General features: G+C 46.9%; 1 protein-coding gene and 1 non-coding gene across 3 annotated transcripts; one reads left to right on the top strand and one right to left on the bottom strand.

Moving 5' to 3' along the window:
• Nucleotides 1-8,945: 8,945 nt before the first annotated feature.
• Nucleotides 8,946-9,016, bottom strand: trnag-ccc (transfer RNA glycine (anticodon CCC)). The gene has a single exon. It is a non-coding gene; the product is annotated as a tRNA-Gly (tRNA).
• A 296-nt stretch (nucleotides 9,017-9,312) lies between these two features.
• On the top strand, nucleotides 9,313-25,066 carry acsl3b (acyl-CoA synthetase long chain family member 3b). Of its 2 annotated transcripts, XM_076981297.1 has the most exons (17): nucleotides 9,313-9,527; nucleotides 12,791-12,853; nucleotides 12,968-13,483; nucleotides 13,590-13,790; nucleotides 14,380-14,557; nucleotides 16,519-16,628; nucleotides 16,754-16,892; nucleotides 17,074-17,215; nucleotides 17,317-17,440; nucleotides 17,769-17,840; nucleotides 17,952-18,091; nucleotides 18,268-18,440; nucleotides 18,623-18,697; nucleotides 19,136-19,327; nucleotides 19,466-19,580; nucleotides 21,858-22,015; nucleotides 22,141-25,066. In XM_076981297.1, exons 3-17 carry the CDS (start codon nucleotides 13,334-13,336, stop codon nucleotides 22,296-22,298), a joined length of 2,127 nt encoding a protein of 708 aa, XP_076837412.1. In that variant the 5' UTR covers nucleotides 9,313-9,527; nucleotides 12,791-12,853; nucleotides 12,968-13,333; the 3' UTR covers nucleotides 22,299-25,066. The 2 variants fall into 2 exon arrangements, with proteins under 2 accessions (XP_076837412.1, XP_076837411.1); XM_076981296.1 differs by lacking the exon at nucleotides 12,791-12,853.
• Nucleotides 25,067-26,201: the final 1,135 nt, after the last annotated feature.

Genomic DNA, 26,201 nt, shown 5'->3' with positions numbered 1-26,201 from the left:
TGCGTCACGGTATCATCATCATCATCATCGTCGTCATCATCACGGACGCTCCTCTCGGCCGTACAACGTGCGTAAACATGTGTGCGAACAGTCCAGAAGTTTGGGTGTGTGACGGTCCAAATTGAAGTAGTTGTAACATATTTTACACTCGTACTGTTCAAAAGGAAAATATTCGCACGGCGTTGCGACGTTTTGGCAGACAGATCCGTGATGTGCCGCACATTTATCTCCCCTCCGCGTGCTTACCAAACACTGCACGCGGTGGCGCGCGGAGGTGCAGCTCCCGTACGCACACACACACACACACTCGCTCTTCGTCTCTTCGTGGTGTGAATAATCCATAAAGCGCTACATACCGCGTCTGCAACATTACCGTACTTCCACACCGCCTGATGCTTCATTAACGGCGGGACCGGCGTCGAAGCTTGATGATGTCACGGCGGTGGACACGGTAGCGCGAGTCAGTCATTCGGGCACGTGTCGGTGTGCACGTGACCAAACAGGTCAGTAGAGCCTGTGAGTCTGAAAAATGGTCAAATGCTGCAGAGAAATCAAGCAACATTGAGAGTTATATATCTTATATGTAATAGTCCTAAACCTTATATGTAATAGTCCTAAACCTTATATGGAATAGTTCTAAACCTTATATGGAATAGTTCTAAACCAGGGGTGCTCATTACGTCGATCGCGATCGACGTGTCGGTCGATCGCGAAGGAATGTGCGTACATCGCGTCACATAAAATAGTAGTAGATGAATCGCACGTCTGCACTGACGGTTGTATTTTGATTGACATTCACGGTAGCCAATCTGCAATCCACTCAACAAATTACGTTCTCCACCCCCCGCTCAACGAATTACGTTCGCCGCCACCCCGGTAGATCTTTCTGACTTGGTCATCCTATAAGTAGCTCGCAAGCTGAAAACTGTGGGCACCCCTGTCTTATATGCAATAGTTCTAAACCTTATATGTAATAGTTCTAAACGTTATATGTAGGCAAACAGTTCTATACCTTATATGTAATAGTTATTTACCTTATATTTAACATTTCGTTTAAAAGTTTATTCCAAGTACTCCGAGATATTTGGGGAGTGAACATTTTTTGTACTCATGTTGCTCATGAAACCACAAAGATGTACTAAATATGCTTATTCTTTGAATATGGAGACAATATCTCGAGTCCCCCTCTGTTTTATTCCATTATGTCATAATATGCTGGTGTGATTTTTAACACGGTTATTTAAAGTGTGCCCGCAGGTTTTCAATTGAGTGTAAGTTGATAAAGTTATGTACTCACTAGTGTGGCTTTACTGTCATTTTATGAAATTCGACTACACTTAAGCAATGGTGTGGCTAGTACAACATGCACTTCACCCATGGTAATAAATCCATAATCAATCAATAATCAAGCTACTGTCACGGTTGGCGTTCCCTAGCGTCCTGGTTATCGTGTCTCGTGTTATTTTGCGTTTACGTCCTGGTTTTCGTTTCGTTGTTACGCCATTCGTTTGAGTTTCCTCTGCTTTCAATAGATTTCATAAAGGTTGTTCCTTTGGTAGTTTAATATTTATTAAACTCTGTGTTTGCTCGGTGTCATCGATGGTCCTCGCCTCTGTCGGTTGTCTAGCCCTGTCGTGACGCAGCATGAATCTGGATTTGCCCTTAGTAATAAATCTCGCTCTTCTCACCAAGATACGACATAAACACGCAACACACGCCCAGTTAAGAGCCGTTTAACAAACATTGTGAGGATGGCGCCATTAAATACTGACACAGTTATACACACGCACGCGCGCACATATTCACTCGCCAAAAAAGAAACCAGGCGCGTCTAATGTTCAGCACTGTAGCCGGTGGACAGCTCCCGCGCTCTCGATATGCGCGTGCTGATGGCCCACCTAAGGGGTCTCAAATCCTATTAGGAATAAGGCTTTATTTGAATGATTGAATGATTATTTGATTTATTGGAATTTAACAGCTGTAATTTTTTTTTTATCAAACCAAAGTTTTTAACAGATATTTGACATGTTTGTACACCTACACTGAATGTGTCTGCATTTTACACTGCAGTCATTTCAGGTGCACCAAATGACTTGAATCTAGCGAAATTACATTTCTTTATAATGTATGCAACAATTTATATGAATGTATATATAAAAGAATAAAGTTTTTATAAATATAAGTATAAATATACTGCTTTTTTTTTTTGGTGAAAGCAGTAGCCACATTCTCTAACCAGCCAACACAGCCTGCTAAACACTCCTCACTGCTAAACACTCCTCACAGCTAAACACTCCTCACTGCTAAACACTCCTCACTGCTAAATACTCCTCACTGCTAAATACTCCTCACTGCTAAACACTCCTCACTGCTAAACACTCCTCACTGCTAAACACTCCTCACTGCTAAATACTCCTCACAGCTAAACACTCCTCACTGCTAAACACTCTTCACTGCTAAACACTCCTCACTGCTAAACACTCCTCACTGCTAAACACTCCTCACAGCTAAACACTCCTCACTGCTAAACACTCCTCACAGCTAAACACTCCTCACTGCTAAACACTCCTCACTGCTAAACACATATTGTATTGACTTCTCATCCTCTCTGCAAAATTCTAGATTCACGTTGTCTCATTCACAGGAAAACATAAACTACCCGCTTCACAGATGCAGAACACCACCTGTGTTCAGTTCTAAACATGCAGAACTCCACCTGTGGTTGGTTCTATAGTGGTATGGTTATTTTTTTACCAATGTACAATGCTATAGGATACTTACTGTAATTCACAAAGACTCACAATAGTTACAGTAACTATTATATATATGTATATATACACCTGCAGTGTCAGTGTGTGGTGGTGAGTTATGGACACATCAGTACTGGGTTCTGACCACAAACGTTTCCATGTATGTTTCTAGTAGGTCTTTTTTCAGATAATTTTGCAAAGGGATACAGATACAATCTCTCAAGAGTGTATCTTCATAGATGGGGCTGATTTAACCTGAGAAAAGCAAGAAGGGGTCTCATCATTGGCTACAGAGCTGTTCTGAATGTCCCGGGGCTGCGTGGGTCACAATGTGCACTGTAATCACACAATTATGTGGTTGGAGCTGCTGGTGTAGGGATACAAGACCTGGAGCATTACAACACTCAGCAAGGGCTCATGAGTTATACAGCACATGTGAACACAGCACACGTGAACACAGCACACGTACAGCACATGTGAATACAGCACACGTGAATACAGCACACGTACAGCACATGTGAATACAGCACACATGTATACAACACACGTGAATGCAGCAGCACACGTGTATACAACACACGAGAATACAGCACACGTGAATACAGCATATGTGAATACAGCACACATGTATACAACACACGTGAATACAACACATGTGAATACAGCACACGTGTATAGAGCACACGTGAATACAGCACATGTGTATACAGCACACGTGTATACAGCACACGTGAATACAGCACACGTGAATACAGCACACATGTACACACCACACATGTATACAACACACATGAATACAGCACGCGTGAATACAGCACACGTGAATAAAGCACACGTGAGTACAGCACACGTGAATACAGCACACGTGAATAAAGCACACGTGAATACAGCACATGTGTATACAGCACACGTGAATAGAGCACACATGTACACACCACACATGTATACAACACACATGAATACAGCACACGTGAATAAAGCACACGTGAATACAGCACACGTGAGTACAGCACACGTGAGTACAGCGCATATAACTACAGCACAGGTGTTTAGTCTTGTATTTGTGTGTTTCTAAAACATTGATTGCCTTCACAGGGTGCGATTTAGATGTGATTTTGTATATTTTGGCACAAACGTTACTTTGTAACAACGAATGCTGTCACAATGTAACCAAGATCAAGTCTACTAATGAGGCGTCGGAGTCGTCAAGGGCAACGGTGGCTATGCTCAGCAGAAGCCAGAAGACTCGGAAAACACATCGTCATTCAGGACAAGGAAGCGAGGAGAAACAGGAGGACTCTTCACTCTTTGTGAGGACGTATAAATGACTTCTGTTGAGATCTGAGGCTTCAAGGGGCTTTTTCTAAGACTGCCTGAGGGAGAGATGATCTGGTGTTGTCTCTTTAACCCCCACCGCTCCACACGCCCTCCACCAGCCTCCACCAGCCTCCCTGGAGCAGCATGTGTGCTCCTCCCCGGCCCCTGGAGTTGGGTGGGGGCGAGAGGTGGAGGGAGAGAGTTGGGTGGGGGCGAGAGGTGGAGTGAGAGAGCGTGTCTGACCTAAAACTTATAGTGGGCTGTAAATTGTTTGGTTCATGTGAATAGGCCATAAAACTGTACTGGAGTGTGTAATAGCGGGTTGTCATGAGGACGGCGTGACTCCTTTCACTGTGTCTGTGTCAAAGGTCATGACCTCATCCCTCGTTAAATGACATTTCTAACAGATTATTGGAAGGTGAGGTTGGGGGGTTAACTAAAGGATATAATGTAATTCATTTAAAATAAATCTGATCTATTTTATCATCTACCATGTGTGGTTATCAATACGACAGAAGGCACTGACCCATATCTGTACCTCACGTTAACCAAAACAACTTCAGTTTGTCCAAAACATCAGCAGCAGAGAGACACAGTGTGTGAGTGACACAAGAGAAGAACCTTTAACCCGCAGACACACTGCTTTAGCCAGACAGCTTTAGCCAGACTGCTTTAGCCAGACAGCTTTAGCCAGACTGCTTTAGCCAGACTGCTTTAGCCAGACTGCTTTAGCCAGACTGCTTTATCCAGACTGCTTTAGCCAGACAGCTTTAGCCAGACTGCTTTATCCAGACTGCTTTAGCCAGACTGCTTTAGCCAGACAGCTTTAGCCAGACTGCTTTAGCCAGACAGCTTTAGCCAGACTGCTTTAGCCAGACTGCTTTAGCCAGACTGCTTTATCCAGACTGCTTTAGCCAGACTGCTTTATCCAGACTGCTTTAGCCAGACAGCTTTAGCCAGACTGCTTTAGCCAGACTGCTTTAGCCAGACAGCTTTAGCCAGACTGCTTTAGCCAGACAGCTTTAGCCAGACTGCTTTAGCCAGACTGCTTTATCCAGACTGCTTTAGCCAGACTGCTTTAGCCAGACAGCTTTAGCCAGACAGCTTTATCCAGACTGCTTTAGCCAGACTGCTTTAGCCAGACAGCTTTAGCCAGACTGCTTTATCCAGACTGCTTTAGCCAGACTGCTTTAGCCAGACAGCTTTAGCCAGACTGCTTTAGCCAGACTGCTTTAGCCAGACAGCTTTAGCCAGACTGCTTTAGCCAGACTGCTTTATCCAGACTGCTTTAGCCAGACTGCTTTAGCCAGACAGCTTTATCCAGACTGCTTTAGCCAGACTGCTTTAGCCAGACAGCTTTAGCCAGACTGCTTTATCCAGACTGCTTTAGCCAGACTGCTTTAGCCAGACTGCTTTAGCCAGACTGCTTTAGCCAGACTGCTTTAGCCAGACTTTAGACGAAGGGTCTGCACCATTGCACCACTACAAAGTTGAAGGCCCTCAGAATTCAAACACCTGGGACAGAATTGGCCATGAAGCTTAAATGCCTCTCCAAAGTGAAGAGACGATGTGAGCATTATAAAGAGATAGGAGGGACTGTGTCATGGAGAGAGAGAGAGAGAAGGAGGAGGAGATGGTTTCTTTCCATTGCGGATAGTTTAAATACAAAATTAGAATCAAATAGCATCAATCATAAATAAACATTTAATCATAAAAGCTCTAATGACGAAAAAGGGCATAGCAGAATCATGAAAACAAGAGAGCTGACAGTACTAATCCAGAAACACACGGCAATGGGTTCGTTCAAGTCCGCCATTGTGTCATTGAGCGGCAGACGTCTTGTGACACCGGGTGGCCCGTGGGCCCAGATCCACCCTGGCCTGCCGTGAGGGGCTGCCCGCACAAAGCAGACGTCTGTTCTAGCAGACTGCTGTTTTCAGGGGGACAGACACAGGTCCAGAGTTGATGTCGCCCTCTTTGGGGCCATTCAAAGGCCCCTCTCAGCCCTCCGCTTAGCCGGGCCATGAATAAATCCCCCAAAGTGCCACAGGGACAAAGGTGGGGGGGGGGGTGCAGATGGGGCACCACTGGGAGTAAAAAGCAGTGTGCTGACCCGAGACACTGCAGGGAGGAGGCAGCAGGGAGCCCTAACCCTGTCTGTCTGCTCTTGAAGCTTACCTTTGAAATGTGCACCTCACCTCTGCCCAGTCTCTCCCCTCACATCTCCCTATACTCATCTTCCCATCTCTCTCTCTCTCTCTCTCTCTCTCTCTCTCTCTCTCTCTCTCTCTGCTATTCTACTCTTCAATTTTCTCTCCCTCCATGCTTATGCAGCTCTCTCCTTCTCTTATATCTCATGCTCTACTTTGTGCTTTTTCCTTTCAATCTCTCTCTCTCTCTCCTTCTCTCTCTCTCTCTCTCTCTCTCTCTCTCTCTCCATGCTAAGACCTGCTGGTTGGTGTAAAGCAGGGCAGGGATGAGCCTGTGGAGAAGATCCTCTTTGATGACACAGAAGACTCTCTTTGTTCACTAATCCTCTCTCTGCTCGCACCCATTTCAGATCCTGCTGCTGGAGGCTCCGTCACGCTGGACACATTCCTCGCCCGGCTCACCCTCCCAGCGCGCAGGAATTTCCCCTCTCATCCTCCAGCCACTCGCCCTTAATTACAAAGTGCAGAGCTCCACCCACCTCAGGCTGCCCCTCCCACCTCAGGTAGCCCCTCCCACATCAGGCTGCCCCACACACCTCAGGTAGCCCCTCCCACATCAGGCTTCCCCACACACCTCAGGTAGCCCCATCCAGTTCAGTGTTTCCCTTGTCATTGCTAGCTCTATTAGACCACGGAATCATGGGTAAACTAAAATAAATATGTCATATATGTCATATATGTCATAAATGTCATAAAAGTCGACTCAGCAGATTGTCTCACAGCCTTTGTTCTGATGTATGAGCTGTCCCTCTGGTCTTCAGTAAGGTAGTGGGGTTCTCTGTATGTGAGCAAGTGAGACACTGTATGTACAGTCCAGGGCTGGAGTGGGCCACTTTTTCAGCCCGGGAAATTCATGTCCAAATCTGGCCCAAAATTATTTTTCCCTCCCAATCGGCCCAAACTAGAGACTGACATGAGCCGGCCCATCGGGAATCCTCCCGAATCTCCCGATTAGCCACTCCGGCTCTGGTACAGGCATGTCTACATAAAGAGGAAGGCTGAGCGTGTTTGTTTGTGTGTGTGTGAGCAGACACCACCAAACACACACTCACTACCCACAATGCATCTCTCTTCAGATATTTTTCATAAGTTTTAATGTACGTATTAATGTTTACATGTGGTATACCATGCACACATGGTTTTGAATGTTAATAATGAAGTTGAACTGCATAGATCAAGACCTCCCTGCCCTGCACACTAACATGCTGATAACAAGCTTGTCCAAAACCCAGAACAAACCTACCTATCTTGAGAGAGCTGAAGGTGTGGAGTGAACAACCAATCACGATCCAGAGACTCACGACTCACCTGGAGCTTCAGGTGTTCGTGCATCAGGTGTTCATGTGTCATTGCTGAATGTGCCAATATGCCATGTTGGCAGTTAGATTTGAGGTATGAAATGATGCTTTATTACAGGTTTTTATGGTTTGAAACCTTTGAATCCTTTCACCTGTGTTCACCAGTCTGCCCTGCTGCCTGTTGTGATGTATCAGTATGGCCCTGACTAAAATCTAATTCTCCTCACACAAACAGATTTGTTCCTATTGGAAACATTGTATGTCTAGCCTCTGGACATTTAAACTCTCAAATTTGAGCTGGTATTTCTTCTTTTGATTCATTTTTGCACTATCGCAGTATGTGTCATGTGCTCTGTTAATTTTGACATCTAAAATCACCCTAGGTCACTCTAAAAAATTATCTTCATAAAACAGCTATCATGTTGAAATGACATACAACTGGAATGAATTGAAATAGTAAATATTTTCCAAAAAAAAAAAATTTAAATAATTATCTGGAAGAAGGATGCAGGCTTCCGTTAATAATATTAATAATAATCTTGATTTGTATAGTACCTTTACATACATGCAACTCAAAGTGCTTTACAGAATACATTTTAAAAAGAAACATTAAAAGGAAGCAAAGATAAAGACAAAAGAAAATATTAAGAAATTAAAGATAAAAAGGAAACAAAACAATAAAATAATGTAATAAAGTGAATAAAGTAAAAAAGATTAAACAGATTTAGGATTGTTTAACTAAAAACTAAAAGCAGATCTAAACAGGAAGGTTTTGAGACTCTTCATAAAGCTGTGCAGGGATGAGAGGCTTCTGAGCTCATCGTTATACTCCCCCTACTGGCGAAATACAAATATTCTTTAATCACAACTCCATAGCAACAAATCTCCATCAATCACTCCTGTAACAGCTCATAACGCAGATCCGTAACAACTTGAGAGCTCATTAATTAAACACGACATTTTAACATCTCATTACATCTTAACATCTCATTACTTAACCTCTCACACATCAGGCTTATGGGAACAGGCAGTCAGAGGAATGCATTCAAAGATACAGTCAAAGCAATACATCAAAACCACGGAAGGAGGGATAAATCATAGATAACCCTGATCACCACTGAAAAAATGGTCAAAATGCTGATATTTCTCAACAAAGAACTAGAAAACCTATAATTCTGTGACTTCAAGTCAATCGTGCTATGGTTATTGTTTTTTTTTCATTTGAACTCTGATGACTGATGAAGGATTATGCATAGTGCAAATAAATAATAAATTGCACATTTGTAATCATTAGTATCAACAGTGACGACAAAACTGATAGACTTGACCAGAAAGACCGAATTGTGAACACCTTTTTGTAGAAAAGTAAGTGCGCCGCCCGGGAATCGAACCCGGGTCGCAAGAATGGGAATCTTGCATGATACCACTACACCAGCGGCGCCTTCCGGAAAACCCGGGATTATAATATAACAACCGAGGGCGGTATGACAAAACCACAGAAACCTCTCAAACCTAAATCTAGTGTAACGTACTGAAAGTATTACGACATTTATAAGAAAATTCATAAGAAAATCACACTAAAAAGGCGGTTTATGAACGTCTCAACCATCGATCAATGGTCTCAACAGCGACCGACGGTCGTAACCGCACATAACCCCGCTGTCGTCACTGTGGCATCCAGCACGCGCCACCTTCAGTGAACCAATCAGATTCGAGAGCGTCCACGGCGTCACTTCCGGCCGTGATAATTGGGGCCGGCGAACAGAAACAGGTCGACCCAGAATTATGGTGTTATTTCACCGCCGTGGCGCGTGTGAGACTGCGGTGTTGTGATTCGGGCCGCTACGCCTGATCGCGGTTCTCCACGTTTGTTCTCCGCGCGCCCCGACCGGCGTGTCTGTCTCGGCCGTTTCCCCGCGAAAAGGGCGCGAGGACATCTGGGCTAAAATAAGGTGAGCGCTTATTGTCCGTGTGCGCTCGCGCAGATGTGCTAGCAGGCTAACGTGCTAACAGGCTAACGTGCTAACGCGCTAGCAGCTACGACGTGTCGGACTTTAAACGGTGCTTCATCCGTTAGCTGACCGTTACCTCTCACCGTCAGCGCGAGCATCGCATTCCAGCGCGCGGCTGCTGCTGGTTAAGATTATGAGATTATCAGATTGAGATTAAGAGATTGAGATTGTGAGACTGAGATTATGAGACTGAGATTATGTCACTCATTTTAAGATGTGCTTCGTGATTAAACGTCACGCCGCTGTGCGAACTGAACGGGAGGAAACGCTGCTATGGAAACGCGCCGTTCCTTCCGCTTTTAGAACCTCCCCGTCCTGCTCGCGCGGAAACCGAAGTAGCGAAACGTGCCGCGAGGGGCTCGAGCTCCGTCAACGTGGGAGCTGCGCGCTGAATGAACGCGTCGGCACTACTGCGCATGCGCCTGCGTGTTTGTTTACACGAGATCGTCCAAGATCTTCGCGTCACTTCAAGTGTGTTTGAATGCACGGCTCATTTTTGGTCGTGTGCGACCCGAAGGTTCTCGAAATCCGACCTCAAGGTGTTTCCACGCCGCATAGTGTGAGTGTGTTTGCTGGTCCCTGCACACAAGCTCACCACACTTCACTGTTGGTGAGCACCACAGTCTGGAATCCCGTTTGGCTTGGAGAAGAATCACGTTTCCTCCTGTTGCAAACTTTACAGTTGCAAACCACGCTAGGCGTGCTAAACTGCTCCAGGAGAAACGTTCTGGGTCTTTGTGTCCTCTCACTTCGTGCGGCTGATCGTATGTCTTTAGTGGCTGATCTGCAGTCAGCAGGTATTCAGCTGCTAAGTTTGGAGACCACACGTACCAACATCTGTCAGATCCCAGGACAGTACCTGCGGGGCACAGGTTCAGAGTGGTGCCTGCGGTGGGAGGACTGACCCGTCTTTCAGGTCTGGTTGCGTGCAGGGTGGATGCGTGAGAAAGGATCTTGGCACAACAGAGCTGTGCGTTTGTTGTTATAGTGCCATTTGCACTACGGTACACACCAGTCAACCCTCGACCAATCACAAAGAGTTTCCCTGTGCGCCGTGGCCATCCCGTCCAATCTCTGGTGAGCCACACAAGGGTTCATTCACGTGATGGAAGGAACACGCAGTTTGTGTCCAAACAGTGCAGTCCACTCAGTTTGATTTCATGTATAGTGAATTTCAAGGAGCATCATCACACTGTCATTCACAGTATGAATACGTTATACATATTGCTCCATATTTCACTACGCAGAGATTGAGAGATAGTTTCAAGTTTTTAGTCAGCAAATAAGCCCTTTCTGCAAAATTCCATTTTTCACCAGTTTCTGTGGTGTGTAGAGAGAGACGTCACAGTTTGCTTGAAACAAAAACCCTGTTCTGTTTGTGGGTGAATTTGCATAAACCTCCAGAACACTATAGATAACACAGAGGAGCTCTCTAGCACAGAAGGCCCAGTGTGGCATCAGAAGGAACCGCTTCTCTTCCCTCGGGTCCTGGGCCGGGGCGCAGTGGAGCCGTAAAACAGGGCAGAGCTGCTATACTTAAACATGCCGCTGTATTTGGAGACGGAGGTGCGTATTTCCACTGTATTAAGACATGACGGTGAGGTCTTAAACTGACACGTTTTAAACAGGCTTGTGCTGGATCAGATGAAGCCCACATGCCCACAGATCTCATCTGATCACCAACATGGATCACACGAGGCTGGCCAGTGTGCTCACAGCACAAAAGACAAAAACGTGAATCATCGGATCAGAATCTCCATCTGAACCTCCTGCCTGTTCTCATTTATCCTCCCACTGGATGAATCGGTCTGAGTTTCCCGTGTGTTTCATATCCATCCTCCCTGGGTCTGTCTGAACCACCTGCTGTCTATGGGAGGTGAACCAGATATGAGGACCTTCACTGGTTCGGTTCTGCAGGGGACCGGTGGCGCTGATGGATCTGATGGCCGTCTGGGTCACTGCTCCTGGCTGCAGTGCTGGTCACAGTAATGGGGCAGGAAGTGGGACTAAAACAAAATAAAAGTCCTACTCCAACCTCATGCGGGGGAAGAGGAGTGACCACTCCAGCCCATGACCCTGCTCTGACCTTTCATTCCTCTGAAGACTGCAACATTCCACGTCCAGGCCAGTGGGAAACAAGTCAGTACGTTGGTGGGAAATTCTGCGTCTGCCTTTTGTGAACACTCACATGACGTTTCGGTCACAGCACAGACATGAATGGTACGGCTTAACTAGTAAGAATCTAGTACTTGGTGTGGCTGGGGTTTTAAAAATCTCAATATAATGTTCGTTTTCCGCTGTAAAACTATTTAATCTCCTTCTGCTGGATGTTTTATTGACATTTTATTGTTCTGATCCAAAACCCGGCACTGCAGAGACCGAGTCTCCACTCGTACGTCAGCTAGGAGGCCTGTGATCTGTTGTATCTTCCAAAGTAAACTTGATTCAAGTAAACTTGATTGAAATCTGTAAAGTCCCAGATATGATTGATTGAAATATGTAATCTATGCCACAGAACTGGTTAACTCAGTGATATGTAGTTTTGTTGTCTTGTAGGTCTTCCCATAGATCAAAGCGACCGGCCGTTTTAACGGGTTTCTACAGAACAGCTACTACAGGGGTGTGTGTTCATTCCAAGATAGAAGTCGGAGCTCTGTTGAAACTGTTACTGTTGAAAGGGCTGGGCGGGGTCGGAGGTCGTTGTCAGGACGCCCGTGGAGAGTCGTGCTGATCCTGTAACCCCCCTGAGTGCCGTCAGGTGGGGCAGGAGGGGCTTTCGTTCACACACACGCCCTCGGTCAGCGTTCTTGCCCTTGCACTGCGGTGTCACGTTTTTGCATCGTCACGTTGGAGTGGCTCAGTATTACCTATGCGTGCGCACACACACACACACACACTTTCATTTTTCACACACTCTCCTTTGCCCTCAGAGTGTCTTATTGACGGGGGAGTCTATTTCAGTAGCAGTGTCTTCCGGCCTGATGAAACAAATGATGCCTTGTATACACACACACACACACACACACACACACTGCTGTTGTGCCAGCCTGAACTGAGCTGTGTGGTTTAATGGTGACGCTGGTCTTTGAGATGTGTGTTCAGCTGTGGTAGCTAATGAAGCTGGTTGTGTGTGTGTGTGTGTGTGTGTGTGTGTGTGTGTGTGTGTGTGTGCTGTGTTGGCTGAGCTGCTGTGGCGTCTACAGATTCTTCTCCGTTTGACACACACTGCAGATGTTGTTGCGTTCTGGGTCACTCCACTGTTTGCTGTGAGCTCATGGATTTTATTTGTTTGTATGTTTGTTTGTTTGTTTGTTTTTTAGTAGCTGTATGTAGTATTTTCTTTTGAGCTTTACCCGTCTCGTTTTCACTTCTCTCTTCAGGGAAGCTTTTCTCTATTCCGAGAAGACCGAAGCAGGAAGTGGTGTGGTGGGAAGAGGACGGAGGTCGCCTGGTCGCCCGGTGTGGATATCAGGACGGGTGTAGTACCACGAGACAGACGGGTGTTGTACTGTAGTACCACGAGACAGACGGGTGTAGTACCACGAGACAGACGGGTGTAGTACCACGAGACAGACGGAGGGGGAAAGGAAGAGCAAAAGGAAGCCAAGAAGCTTCACCAAACTGAGCAGGAACCAAAGTTCCACCAGCTCCTCCCTGCCCTGCTTGACTCCGCCCCCTCGTCTGGAGGCACACACACCGGCACTCTTGCGTCCGGCCTCTCTCCCCTCCCCACACGACCCGTCAGGATGAAGCTGAAGGAGGAGGTTCCTCCTCTGCTCCTGCAGGTGTTCCGCTCCGTGGTGTGGGTCTACTCCGTCATCACCTTCATCCCCTGGTACCTCATCTCAGGCACCAGTACCAGGCAGGCCCTGGCCAAGCGCGTTAAAGCCCGCTCGGTGAGTCCAGCCACACCACTCGTATGTTGGGTATCGAAACCCCACCAATCCAAGCACCAGGTGCCAGTTAAAAACTGAATGTCGAGGTGGGCTGGTGTGTTGGCAGGTGAGTGGGAGTCCGGCCGGGCCGTACCGGGCCATGGACAGCCAGCACCAGCTGGTGTCTCAGCTCCACGCGGAGATGAAGACTCTGGACCAGGTGTTTGGCTACGCAGTCCAACGCTTCCCTCTCAGACACTGTCTCGGCACCAGAGAGGTTCTGAGTGAGGAAGATGAGATTCAGCCCAATGGCAAGATCTTTAAGAAGGTTTGACATGACCACACACACACACACACACACACACACACACACACACACACACACACACACTGGGGGTTTTGGGGTTGGGGGGGTGTTGGTGGTTTTGCAGGAGCTTGGCCATCTCCACATTTGGGACTGAGTTTATTTTAGATGTCCTATAAAAACAGGAACTTCCCTGAGGGTTTCGTGGAGAACTATTGTAGGTTTCTCAGTGTTGGGTTGCTCAATACCAGCCTGTGCAGAGAGCACCTGCCACTCACTCAGGTGTGATGAGGGCGACTCTCAAATCCAGCACGCCTGGAGTAGAGCAGCACTGCATGTTGGGATATCTTGTCCTCTGGAGTAATAACAGCACCGTGTTGCCACACTGGTTTTGAGAGGCTCATAAATCACAACAGTGTGCACCAGACTGTCACCAACAGGCTGGGAAAAAATTGTTGTTTTGTTATCATGTTATCTCAACAAGTCATGTTGTTATGGACAGAATTATAGGTGGCCTGTTTAGTTCAATAACATCATACAGATATCGGCCAATACTGTAGTACTTGTTTATAGTGAAGTTAGCGTGTGTGTGTGTGTGTGTGTGTGTGTGTAGGTGATACTGGGGGAGTATAATTGGCTGTCGTATGAGGAGACGTTCCACCTGGCTCAGAGGTTCGGCCGTGGTCTGGCGGCTCTGGGCCAGAAGCCCCAGCAGAACATCGCCATCATCTGTGAGACACGTGCGGAGTGGATCATCGCAGCCCAGGCCTGCTTCATGAACAACTTCCCCTGTGAGTGCCCAGAACACACACGCGTGGAGACCCTGGTGTAGGACGCATGTACCGTATCTCAGAGGCTTCTCTTCACCCAGAGCCAGTGTGATACCAGCCTGCACACCGTCTGTGCAGGAGGTCAGACTCCCCTGCAGTATATAGGGATGTGTGTGTGTGTAGGGATGTGTGTGTGTGTAGGGATGTGTGTGTGTGTAGGGATGTGTGTGTGTGTAGGGATGTGTGTGTGTGTAGGGATGTGTGTGTGTGTAGGGATGTGTGTGTGTGTAGGGATGTGTGTGTGTGTAGGGATGTGTGTGTGTGTAGGGATGTGTGTGTGTCTGGACACCGCGCTGTAGGGATGTGTGTGTGTCTGGACACCGCGCTGTAGGGATATGTGTGTGTCTGGACACCGCGCTGTAGGGATATGTGTGTGTCTGGACACCGCGCTGTAGGGATATGTGTGTGTCTGGACACCGCGCTGTAGGGATGTGTGTGTGTCTGGACACCGCGCTGTAGGGATGTGTGTGTGTCCGGACACCGCGCTGTAGGGATGTGTGTGTGTCCGGACACCGCGCTGTAGGGATGTGTGTGTGTCCGGACACCGCGCTGTAGGGATGTGTGTGTGTGTCCGGACACCGCGCTGTAGGGATGTGTGTGTGTGTCCGGACACCGCGCTGTAGGGATGTGTGTGTGTGTCCGGACACCGCGCTGTAGGGATGTGTGTGTGTGTCCGGACACCGCGCTGTAGGGATGTGTGTGTGTGTCCGGACACCGCGCTGTAGGGATGTGTGTGTGTGTCCGGACACCGCGCTGTAGGGATGTGTGTGTGTGTCCGGACACCGCGCTGTAGGGATGTGTGTGTGTGTCCGGACACCGCGCTGTAGGGATGTGTGTGTGTGTCCGGACACCGCGCTGTAGGGATGTGTGTGTGTCCGGACACCCTGCGCTGTAGGGATGTGTGTGTGTCCGGACACCGCGCTGTAGGGATGTGTGTCGCTGTAGGGATGTGTGTGTGTCCGGACACCGCGCTGTAGGGATGTGTGTGTGTGTCCGGACACCGCGCTGTAGGGATGTGTGTGTGTGTCCGGACACCGCGCTGTAGGGATGTGTGTGTGTCCGGACACCCTGCGCTGTAGGGATGTGTGTGTGTCCGGACACCGCGCTGTAGGGATGTGTGTCGCTGTAGGGATGTGTGTGTGTCCGGACACCGCGCTGTAGGGATGTGTGTGTGTCCGGACACCGCGCTGTAGGGATGTGTGTGTGTGTCCGGACACCGCGCTGTAGGGATGTGTGTGTGTGTCCGGACACCGCGCTGTAGGGATGTGTGTGTGTCCGGACACCGCGCTGTAGGGATGTGTGTGTGTCCGGACACCGCGCTGTAGGGATGTGTGTGTGTGTCCGGACACCGCGCTGTAGGGATGTGTGTGTGTCCGGACACCGCGCTGTAGGGATGTGTGTGTGTCCGGACACCCCTATCTCGGGGCTAATTAAACCATGTACAACTGAGTTTAAGTTCGTACGGGAGCTTGAAATCTTTGACAATGATTGAATTAATGTTGCATACAACCGAGAAATGTCCCGCCTCTTGTAACACAAGCGTGAAACTTGAGAACCTTGAATGTGCTTGAATTTTAACTCAGAAAAGGTGTATGAACCCAACATGTTAAAGCCAAACAAGTAGTTATTTTAGAGCAGGTGTAAACGTGCCAGTACAGCAGATTTAAACACCAGTAGAGTGTTTAGTACACACACAGTACACACACACCAGTGTTCCTTCCTGGGGTTCAATGGGATTGTTCTTGTGTTTTATTTAGGATTTGTCTTATGCAGGGGTACAAATAGAGTTTGTGGGGGGGTGTAGATGGCAAACATACACAGGTGTGTCCTATAGGAGTACAGGTGTATCTTGTGTCAGTTCACTTAAGTATTAATTTCTGCATCTCTCTCTCTCTCTCTCTCACACACACACACACACACAGTGGTGACTCTCTATGCTACATTAGGAGGTCCAGCTATTGCTCATGGTCTCAATGAGACTAAGGTCACTCACATCATCACCAGTAAAGACCTGCTCCAGACCCGCCTCAAGGTGAGCCAGGCATTCTGGGAAATGTATTTCTTTGCAAAATGGTGTGGCCATGTTAGTGATCACTCATGGACTCGTTTACAATCTCTCTATCTCTCTATCTCTATCTCGCTCTCTCTCTCTCTCAGGAGATCCTTACAGATGTTCCCAGACTGCAGCATGTCATCCTCGTGGATACGAAGCCTGGCAGCTGGCCGGGTCTGCCCCGTGGCATTCTGGTCCATAACATGGCCTCTGTGCAAGAGCTGGGAGACACGACAGCCAGCAGTAAGGCCTTTAGCATTAGCGTGGTCAAATTGAGAACTTCTCCTCCTATACCTGAGGAGATTTGGCCATTTGGAACTGGGAACAAATATGTACATATTTCTCTCTCTCTGTCTCTCTCTGTCTCTGTCTCTCTCTCTCTCTCTCTCTCTCTCTGTCTCTCTCTCTCTCTCTCTCTCTCTAGGGTTCCCTCAGCCCCTCCCCTCTGATATCGCCGTGATCATGTACACTAGCGGCTCTACGGGGATCCCAAAAGGAGTCATGATCTCCCATAGCAACATCATCGCTGCGGTAACCGGCATGGCTCAGCGTATCCCAGGCCTGGAGTAAGGATGTTTGTCCCGTCACTGGTCCGTGTGTCCAGCGCCAGTCTGGTCCTCAACTGTGAGGTTGTGTGTTCTGACTGTGACGTTTTTTGTTCGGGCAGTGAGAACGACACCTATATTGGCTACCTGCCACTGGCCCACGTGCTGGAGCTCAGTGCCGAGCTGGTGTGTGTGTCTCACGGATGTCGTATCGGATACTCCTCACCACAAACACTCTCAGACCAGGTACACACACACTCTCACACACACACTCTCACACACACACACAGTCCTCCTCACCACAAACACTCTCAGACCAGGTACACACACACACACACACACACACAGTCCTCCTCACCACAAACACTCTCAGACCAGGTGCACACACACACACACACACACACACACACACACACACACACACACGGTCCTCCTCACCACAAACACTCTCAGACCAGGTACACACACATACACTTACTCTCACTCACACACACACACACACACACACACACACACACACACACACTCTCCTCTTCCCTTGGTGATGTCAGAAAGTTCTTTCTCTCCCTCTCAGTCCTCCAAGATTAAGAAGGGCAGTAAAGGAGACACCAGCATGCTGAAGCCCACCCTGATGGCAGCTGTGCCGGTACACACACACACACACACACACACACACACACATGAATGCCCTCTCCTGCTCTCCTGTACTGACATGGTTCCGGTCATGTTCTGGTTCTCCACCCGTGTGGACCTGTAGGAGATAATGGACCGCATCTATAAGACGGTGATGAGGCGGGTGGAGGAGATGAGTCGTGTTCAGAGAACCCTGTTTGTTCTGGCCTACAACTACAAGATGGAGCAGATCTCTAGAGGATACAGCACCCCACTGTGTGACTGGTACATGTCTCTCTGTCCTACATGCGTGTGCACACACCTTCACACACACACACACACACACCCCTGATCTCGGGCTTGGTGTGTTAATGAACTTTGTTGCTATGTACATTGTGTAGTATACATACACTAACTGTAAGTGTGTGTGTGTGTGTGTCTGTATATATGTGTGTGCGCAGGCTGGTGTTCAACAGGGTTCGTTCTCTGCTGGGGGGACAGATGCGGGTGTTGCTGTCGGGAGGAGCTCCACTCTCTGCTGCTACTCAGCGCTTTATGAACATCTGCTTCTGTTGTCCTGTGGGTCAGGGCTACGGGCTGACGGAAACCTGCGGAGCTGGGACCATCAGTGAGGGTGAGACACACACACACACACACACACACACACACGGGCAGGCTGCCTCTACTGTAGAATGAACTTTGCAGCAGTGTTGTGCTGTAGTAGCATAGGTATTACTACGTCCTCTGGATGTGACTGTGTGTGTGTGTGTGTGTGTGTGTGTGTGTGTGTGTGTGTGTGTGTGTGTGTGTGTGTAGTGTATGACTTCAGTACAGGTCGTGTCGGAGCTCCTCTGGTCTGTTGTGAGATCATGCTGAAGAACTGGGAGGAAGGTGAGTTATGCTCACACACACTACGCGCATTACCGATGACACACTACGCGCATTACCGATGACACACTACACGCATTACCGATGACACACTACGCGCATTACCGATGACACACTACGCGCATTACCGATGACACACTACGCGCATTACCGATGACACACTACGCGCATTACCGATGACGCACTACGCGCATTACCGATGACGCACTACGCGCATTACCGATGACGCACTACGCGCATTACCGATGACGCACTACGCGCATTACCGATGACGCACTACGCGCATTACCGATGACGCACTACGCGCATTACCGATGACGCACTACGCGCATTACCGATGGCAAACTATGCGCATTACTGATGACAAACTGCACTGGTCACATGATTTTAATGTTAAATTAAAATTAATCTGTCTTATTTTCCTGTGCCCACCCCTGTAAGGTGGTTACTATAGCAACGACAGGCCAAACCCACGAGGGGAGATTCTGATTGGTGGGCCCAATGTTACCATGGGTTACTATGAGAACGAGGTGAAGAATAGAGAGGACTTCTTCGTGGACAAGAACAACCAGCGCTGGTTCTGTACAGGAGACATCGGGGAGGTACACCAGGACGGGTGTGTGAAGATCATAGGTGAGGACACACACACACACACACACCAAACATCGAGGAGTTCCATGCGTAAAACACGTACACACACAGATTAACATGACACATACACCCCTGATGGAACAACCTTGTGTGTGTGTGTGTGTGTGTGTGTGTGTGTAGACCGTAAGAAGGACCTAGTAAAGCTGCAGGCGGGCGAGTACGTGTCTCTGGGGAAGGTGGAGGCTGTGTTGAAAAACTGCCCTCTCATCGACAACATATGTGCATACGCCAAAAGGTGAACAAGCACACACAATACACACATAATACACACACACACACACATAATACACACACACATAATACACACACACATAATACACACACACATAATACACACACACACATAATACACACACACATAATACACACACATACAATACACATACACACACATAACACACACACATATAATATACACACACATACACACACACACACACACACATATAATACACACACACACATACAAATACACACACATACAATACACATACACACACATAACACACACACATATAATATACACACACATATACACACACACACACACACATAATACACACACATACACACACACACACACACATATATAATACACACACATACATAATACACACACACATATATAATACACACACATATATAATACACACACACACATTAATACACACACACATACATAATACACACACACATACATAATACACACACACATACATAATACACACACACATACATAATACACACACACATACATAATACACACACACATACATAATACACACACACATACATAATACACACACATATAATACACACACACATATAATACACACACACATATAATACACACACACACACACACATATAATATACACACACACACACACATAATATACACACACACATAATACACATATAATACACACACACACACACACACACACACATAATACACATATAATACACACACACACACATAATACACATACACACACATAATACACACACACACACACACACATAATACACACACACATAATACACATATAATACACACACACACACATAATATACACACACACACATATATATAATACACATAATACACACACACGCATACATACACACTAGGGCTGAACGATTTTGGAAAATAATCTAATTGCAATTTTTTATCTATAAATTGCGATTGCGATTTTAAATCGCGATATTTTCCCACTGTTTTCAGGAAACTGTTCCGGTATTTTTTATACAGCTCAGATACAGGGTTGCCAACTTTTCAAGATCGCTTGGAGTGAGACTTGAACCTGGAGTGGGTGGCGAACGTAATTTGTTGTTATGGGGGGGGGGGGGGGGGGGGGGGGGTGTAAAATGGACTAAATTTAAGTATTATTATTATATCGTGATCGATCGATCGCCTGTGGTTGGCGCCAGAGCGAACTAGTAACTTTTTAGTCTAAGACGCTCAATGCGTGAGAGTTGGCAACCCTGCAGGTATAGCAACTTGGCTAAAATATGTACGTGAGGGCATTTGGTAGCGCATATCCAGTGTGTTTAACAAAGTCATGAAGCCGGGCTTGTTCACTATATTATCGGGCATCATGTCTTTCACTATGAACTCCGTTACTGCCCAAGTTATTTCAGCGTTATTTCTTCGAATTACATCCATAAGGAGTTACACTTTCAAACGGTTCGGTCAGTGAACCCTGTCTGCTGGACCGCGGTCAAGCTATCCGCGCTTTTGCGATTCATCCGTGCTTTAAATCTTATTGCGCCTTTATGCGTGATTTTACGGTATTTCGCTGCTCACCGCATACTAAGGCTGTATAAGCGCAGAGAAACACTTTGGCGTATTTGAAGACGCAACACTGGTCGTTGGCATTTTAGCCTTACAAATATCATACGAGGCTTTGTGGTGTTTTTTAAATGCTGAAGAAGGTTTGTAGTGTTACCTCGCGTCGTAGCAACAGTAGCAAGGCACGTTTTGCAGGGTACCTGACGTTGAGCAGCATCTTTTTAAAAGTCAAAGTAATTTCACACAACTGATGTGCTGCCCCTCTTTGGTATTAGACTTTCAGTAGTGTCAGCTTCTGTCGAGCCTGAAGCCATTGTGCAACAAGGTAAAGTGCGCTGTGTTAACTTCACTTCTCCACCTCCCTGCCTCCTGCTCGGGTTTGCTCCGTTCGTCCTCGGCTCGGCTCGCTCCCAAGTCACGTGACCAGTTTAAATCGCAGCCTGTGCGATTAGAGAATCTCGTTTTAAAATATCGCGAGATTATCGCAAATGCAATTAATCGTTCAGCCCTAATACACACGCATATAAACACACACACACACAAATACACACATGCTCGCGCCATGTTCCAGATACTTACAGTGGATGAAGACGAGGATAACAGACTCTTAGAGTCCATGAAGCTTCCTCATCTGAACTGATGTACAAAAGTTGTAGTAACCAGGTTCTCTCTCTCTCTCTCTCTCTCTCTCGCTCTCTCCCTATGCCCCGCCCACAGTGATCAGTCATACGTGATTGGTTTTGTGGTACCCAATCAGAAGCGTCTGCAGGCCCTGGCTGTCCAGAAGCAGGTGTGCGGCTCCTGGGAGGAGATCTGTAATCACCCTGAGATGGAGCGTGAGGTGATCCGTATCATCACAGAGGCCGCGCTCACCGGTGAGACCAGCAGGGTGTTTGCGTACACGGGCCAGGGCAGGAAGACGCACCCTGGGGTAGTAGAACACACACACACCCCGTCTCACCATCTCCTCTCTCTCTCCGTCTCGTTCCTCTCGTTCTAGCCAAACTGGAGCGCTTCGAGATCCCCAAGAAGATCCGTCTGAGTGCGGAGGCGTGGACGCCGGAGACGGGCCTGGTCACGGACGCCTTCAAGCTCAAGCGCAAGGAGCTGAAGTCACACTACGAGGATGACATAGAGAGGATGTACGGGGGCAAGTGAGGGGCGGGGCAATGGGGGCGGGGCCTTCACCTGACCCGCCCTCCGCCTGGAGCCAAATTGAATCCAGAACACTTGAATTTTGCTAAAAGTACCGACTCGACCCAGGAGTAACACGACACGCGCGGAACACAAGTGACTGAGAGAAGTGTCAGATGTTTAGAGACATCCCGGAGACGCAAGACAATAAGCCTCTCTCTCCCTCTCTATCCCTCCCTCTCCCTCTCTATCCCTCCCTCTCCCTCTCTCAGACGAGGCTTTGTAAACAGCCTTGACTGTTTTGTTTTCTGCGGGACTTTTTCCCCCCGTTGTGTGTGTGTGTGTGTGTGTGTGTGTGTGTGTATATATATATATATATATATATATATACACACACACACACACACGATATATGATAACACACTATTAGTATTAGTCTGCGTGTGAATTGCTATGTGCTGGTGTGTGTGGTGGTCCGTGTGTAATGTCACTCTGTGCTTCTTCACTTCAGGAGGTTGAAGTCGATAGACACTTTCCCCCCAGACTAATACTGAGGTGAACAAACACACCAGAGCACCTGTGTCTCCTGCTCCCTGGTTCTCGTGTCCCGCGTGTGTGTGTGCGCGATCATTCCTGCTTCTTTACTTTGTACGAGTTCTTGTTTTAATTGTGGGTCTTTGAAGAAGATCGTGGTGTGTTGTTTGGGGCCAAGTAGCATTTAACCCTTCCGAGTTTACTTTGCCCTGGAACACTGGGGTTGTCCTGCCACAAGGGGGCGCCATTACTGAGCTGATGAGTGCTCATTGGGCGATGTTGACAACCGACCAACCAAATCTCTGCGTCTGTGCTGTAGCTTGTCCTCTGGGTCTCTGGGCGGGGCTGTGGTGGTCTTCTGCCTGTGTTCTTCCACGTACCTCTGTGGGATTACCCCCATCTGGGATTACCCCCATCTGGGATTACCCCCATCTGGGATTACCCCCTCAGGCTGATTCAGAGAGAAACATGACCTCTACACAGCATATATATATACGTTGATCTGAGTCTGTGCATGCGTCATAATCCTTCATTCCTATTGAACTCTAGTTATTCCTCAGAAATTGAGCGGCGTGTTGCATGTTTACTACGGGGGTGATGATCTTTGATGGCTGATTCGTTACCCTCTAACCCCTTTAGGTGTAATTAGGATCACGTTTCTGATAAGTGCTTTAGTGACGGCCCTCTGTTTTACCTTTGTTCATCAGCAAAAAGAAAAGACTGAATTGAAAAACTGAAATTAATGTGCAGTAGTTCAAAATTCAGACCCTCTAAGAATAATCTAGACCTTCTGCCCTGCAGCAGAGGAACTGTGTGTTGTCTTCATACATTTCAAATGACGTTTTCTCAGAAATACTCACACACAAAGTGTCACCTGGGCTTCGAGATCCCTACCATCACTCCATCACGTGATTCTCTCTTAACCAGACAGAGCAGTGCTCATTTTAGGACAAACAGCTGTTGGTGTTTGGCCACTAACGATACTAAAGTCATAGCAATGTCCAGATTTTCTGTAAATATTATTCTTTCACACTTTCACAGTTTTTAATCCTTTTTTCTATGAGCGTTAAGTGGTCTTCTAATGGGGGATTGTGCAGTGTTTCTCCACGTCTGGTTGTGCCTGAATGAGTGGGCTGTCCATACTCCGGCGGTCATGAGCATGAAGCTCCTCCCCTAGCAGACCGACGCCCTCGACCAGCGTGTTGCACAGACCAACCGCGAGCAGAGGGGCGGTCCGGTGGCCTGAGGCCACGCCCCTTGTAGCTGCTAATCTCTCTGACTCCCTCCTTAAGCACGTCGGAGTGGGCCTCAGATATTTTGTAGGAATTGTACAGAGAATTACTGAACTGACTTGTTTTCTTACTGTTACGTAGGCGAATCCCAGGTGGAGACTGGCCTCTGAAATCTCCACCTGTTCTGAATCCAGGCCATTTTTACATTGCCACGGTAACTGGATACAATAGGAGGGGCCTGATTTAAACTGTTAAGACTGAGAGTAGCCAATCAGACTGAATCATGGGCCCTCTTCCATGAGTGCCTGAGAGTAGCCAATCAGAATTATGGGCCCTCCTCCATGAGTGACTGAGAGTAGCCAATCAGAATCATGGGCCCTCCTCCATGAGTGACTGAGGTGTCACTCCAGTTGAGCAGGACGGTCTGTGTGGTTGGGTTTACACACCAGGGTACTTATGAGTTTGTTACGTTTCATTTTTTACTCTATTATCTGAATTAATCTGTTTGTGTAAGCAAGCTACTGCCTTTGGGTGATCCACAGACGATAATGCACTCCGATCTAATGCCAAGGTTTGGGATCACGTGGATATCGGTCACGTGAGGAAAAGCACAAGAATTCTTCACCTGTCTGCTCCACCCGTGCGCTCCACCCGTGTGCTCTGATACAGGGACTGCTGTAAATGCCAAACATTCCTCACCTGTGTGCTCCACCCGTCTGCTCCAGACACTGCCGTATGAACCCAGCCAGGGTGGGGGTGGTTCTGTGACTTCCACTCTTTTATCACTCCTGTTGTACATAAGTTCTGGTCCTTATTCCATTACATTGCCAGATGTAAAAAAAAAAACGTAATACCTTCTTTAAATGTATTTAGTCTTTTCTTATTGTTATTTGTTTGTTTTGTATTTTGGGGGTCTTATCTTGTTGGTGGGGATTTGCTAGCCATGGAGAGTCATTACTGTCTCTCTCTATTTATTTGGAACTTTGTAGTTACATCGAAGAGTAAAGCTTTGACCATGCTAAAGGCTGACCGCCTCTGCTGTGTGTTTCATCATCATAATCAACGTTCTTCAACGTGCAACGTGCTTTACAGAAAATGGAGAATTCATAGAAGGATAATGGTCATTAGATCCTGACACGTACATCAGCGAGGTATTTTCCAAAAGTAAAGTTACACAAACAGTTACATTTAAATAGGACTGATTTAAACACTAAAGGTACTTTGAATAATAAAATAAACACATTAAAGAAAAGTAAAGGACTTTTAATAAAGGCCCATCGGGACATGAAGCTACACCTGCATCACGTGAGACAACATGTATAGTTCAAAGTGAATGCAGTCATTTAAAAATGGGTAAGATTTAAAAATATTTACTGACAATTGGGGCAACACACATAAAAAGATTAAAGCATTCTGAAGAGTTATTAAGCCCAAATGAAAAGTCACATTTAGTGACCTTTAGTTAGGTCACATTTAGTTACTATTTAAGTACAGTACAGGCCAAAAGTTTGGACACACCTTCTCATTCAATGTGTTTTCTTTATTTTCATGACTATTTACATTGTAGATTCTCACTGAAGGTATCAAAACTATGAATGAACACATGTGGAGGTATGTGCATAAAAAAGGTGAGATAACTGAAAACATGTTTTATATTCTAGTTTCAAGAGGTAGTCACCTGAAATGGGTTAATTAGCCTAATAGGTTAATTAGTGGTAGCTCATGTATTATAGATTTGCCATCATAGATACTAAGTCCATTAAAATCATCAAGGAGAAGAATGTATTTCCTGTTTTCATTGTTAACATTCTTCAAATTTTCACCGGCCCCCAGACTCTGTTGACCACAGCATTTTATATTTCACCACAAGATGGCAGTAGACAAAAAGAGCTATTTTATTTTTCACCACAAGATGGCAGTAGACAAAAAGAGCCATTTTATTTTTCACCACAAGACGGCAGTATAGGCAAGGCACCACACGCTCTCCATTACACGCAGACCCCCCCAGGTTAAATGTTCGTGCCCCACACATGCTCACCTCACCAAATGTGGCCCCCACTGCAGAAGGTTTGGACACCCCTATGCCATATGTCCAACGTATTAGATTGTACAGTGCAGTTGCTGAAAAACTAGGTCAATCAATGACTGGCAATTATTAAAG

Source organism: Brachyhypopomus gauderio, chromosome 19 (assembly GCF_052324685.1).
Source record: "Brachyhypopomus gauderio isolate BG-103 chromosome 19, BGAUD_0.2, whole genome shotgun sequence".
Taxonomy (NCBI): Eukaryota; Metazoa; Chordata; class Actinopteri; order Gymnotiformes; family Hypopomidae; genus Brachyhypopomus; species Brachyhypopomus gauderio.
Note: the sequence above shows the minus strand (reverse complement) of the source record. Positions and strands in the feature narration are given on the sequence as shown.

Excerpts from the sequence above, each read along its gene's own strand:
- acsl3b (XM_076981296.1), top strand. The coding sequence starts at position 13,334 with ATGAAGCTGAAGGAGGAGGTTCCTCCTCTGCTCCTGCAGGTGTTCCGC. Across the intron at positions 13,484-13,589 it reads AGCGCGTTAAAGCCCGCTCG|GTGAGTGGGAGTCCGGCCGG; the intron begins GTGAGTCCAGCC and ends GTGTGTTGGCAG. Across the intron at positions 19,581-21,857 it reads ATATGTGCATACGCCAAAAG|TGATCAGTCATACGTGATTG; the intron begins GTGAACAAGCAC and ends CCCCGCCCACAG.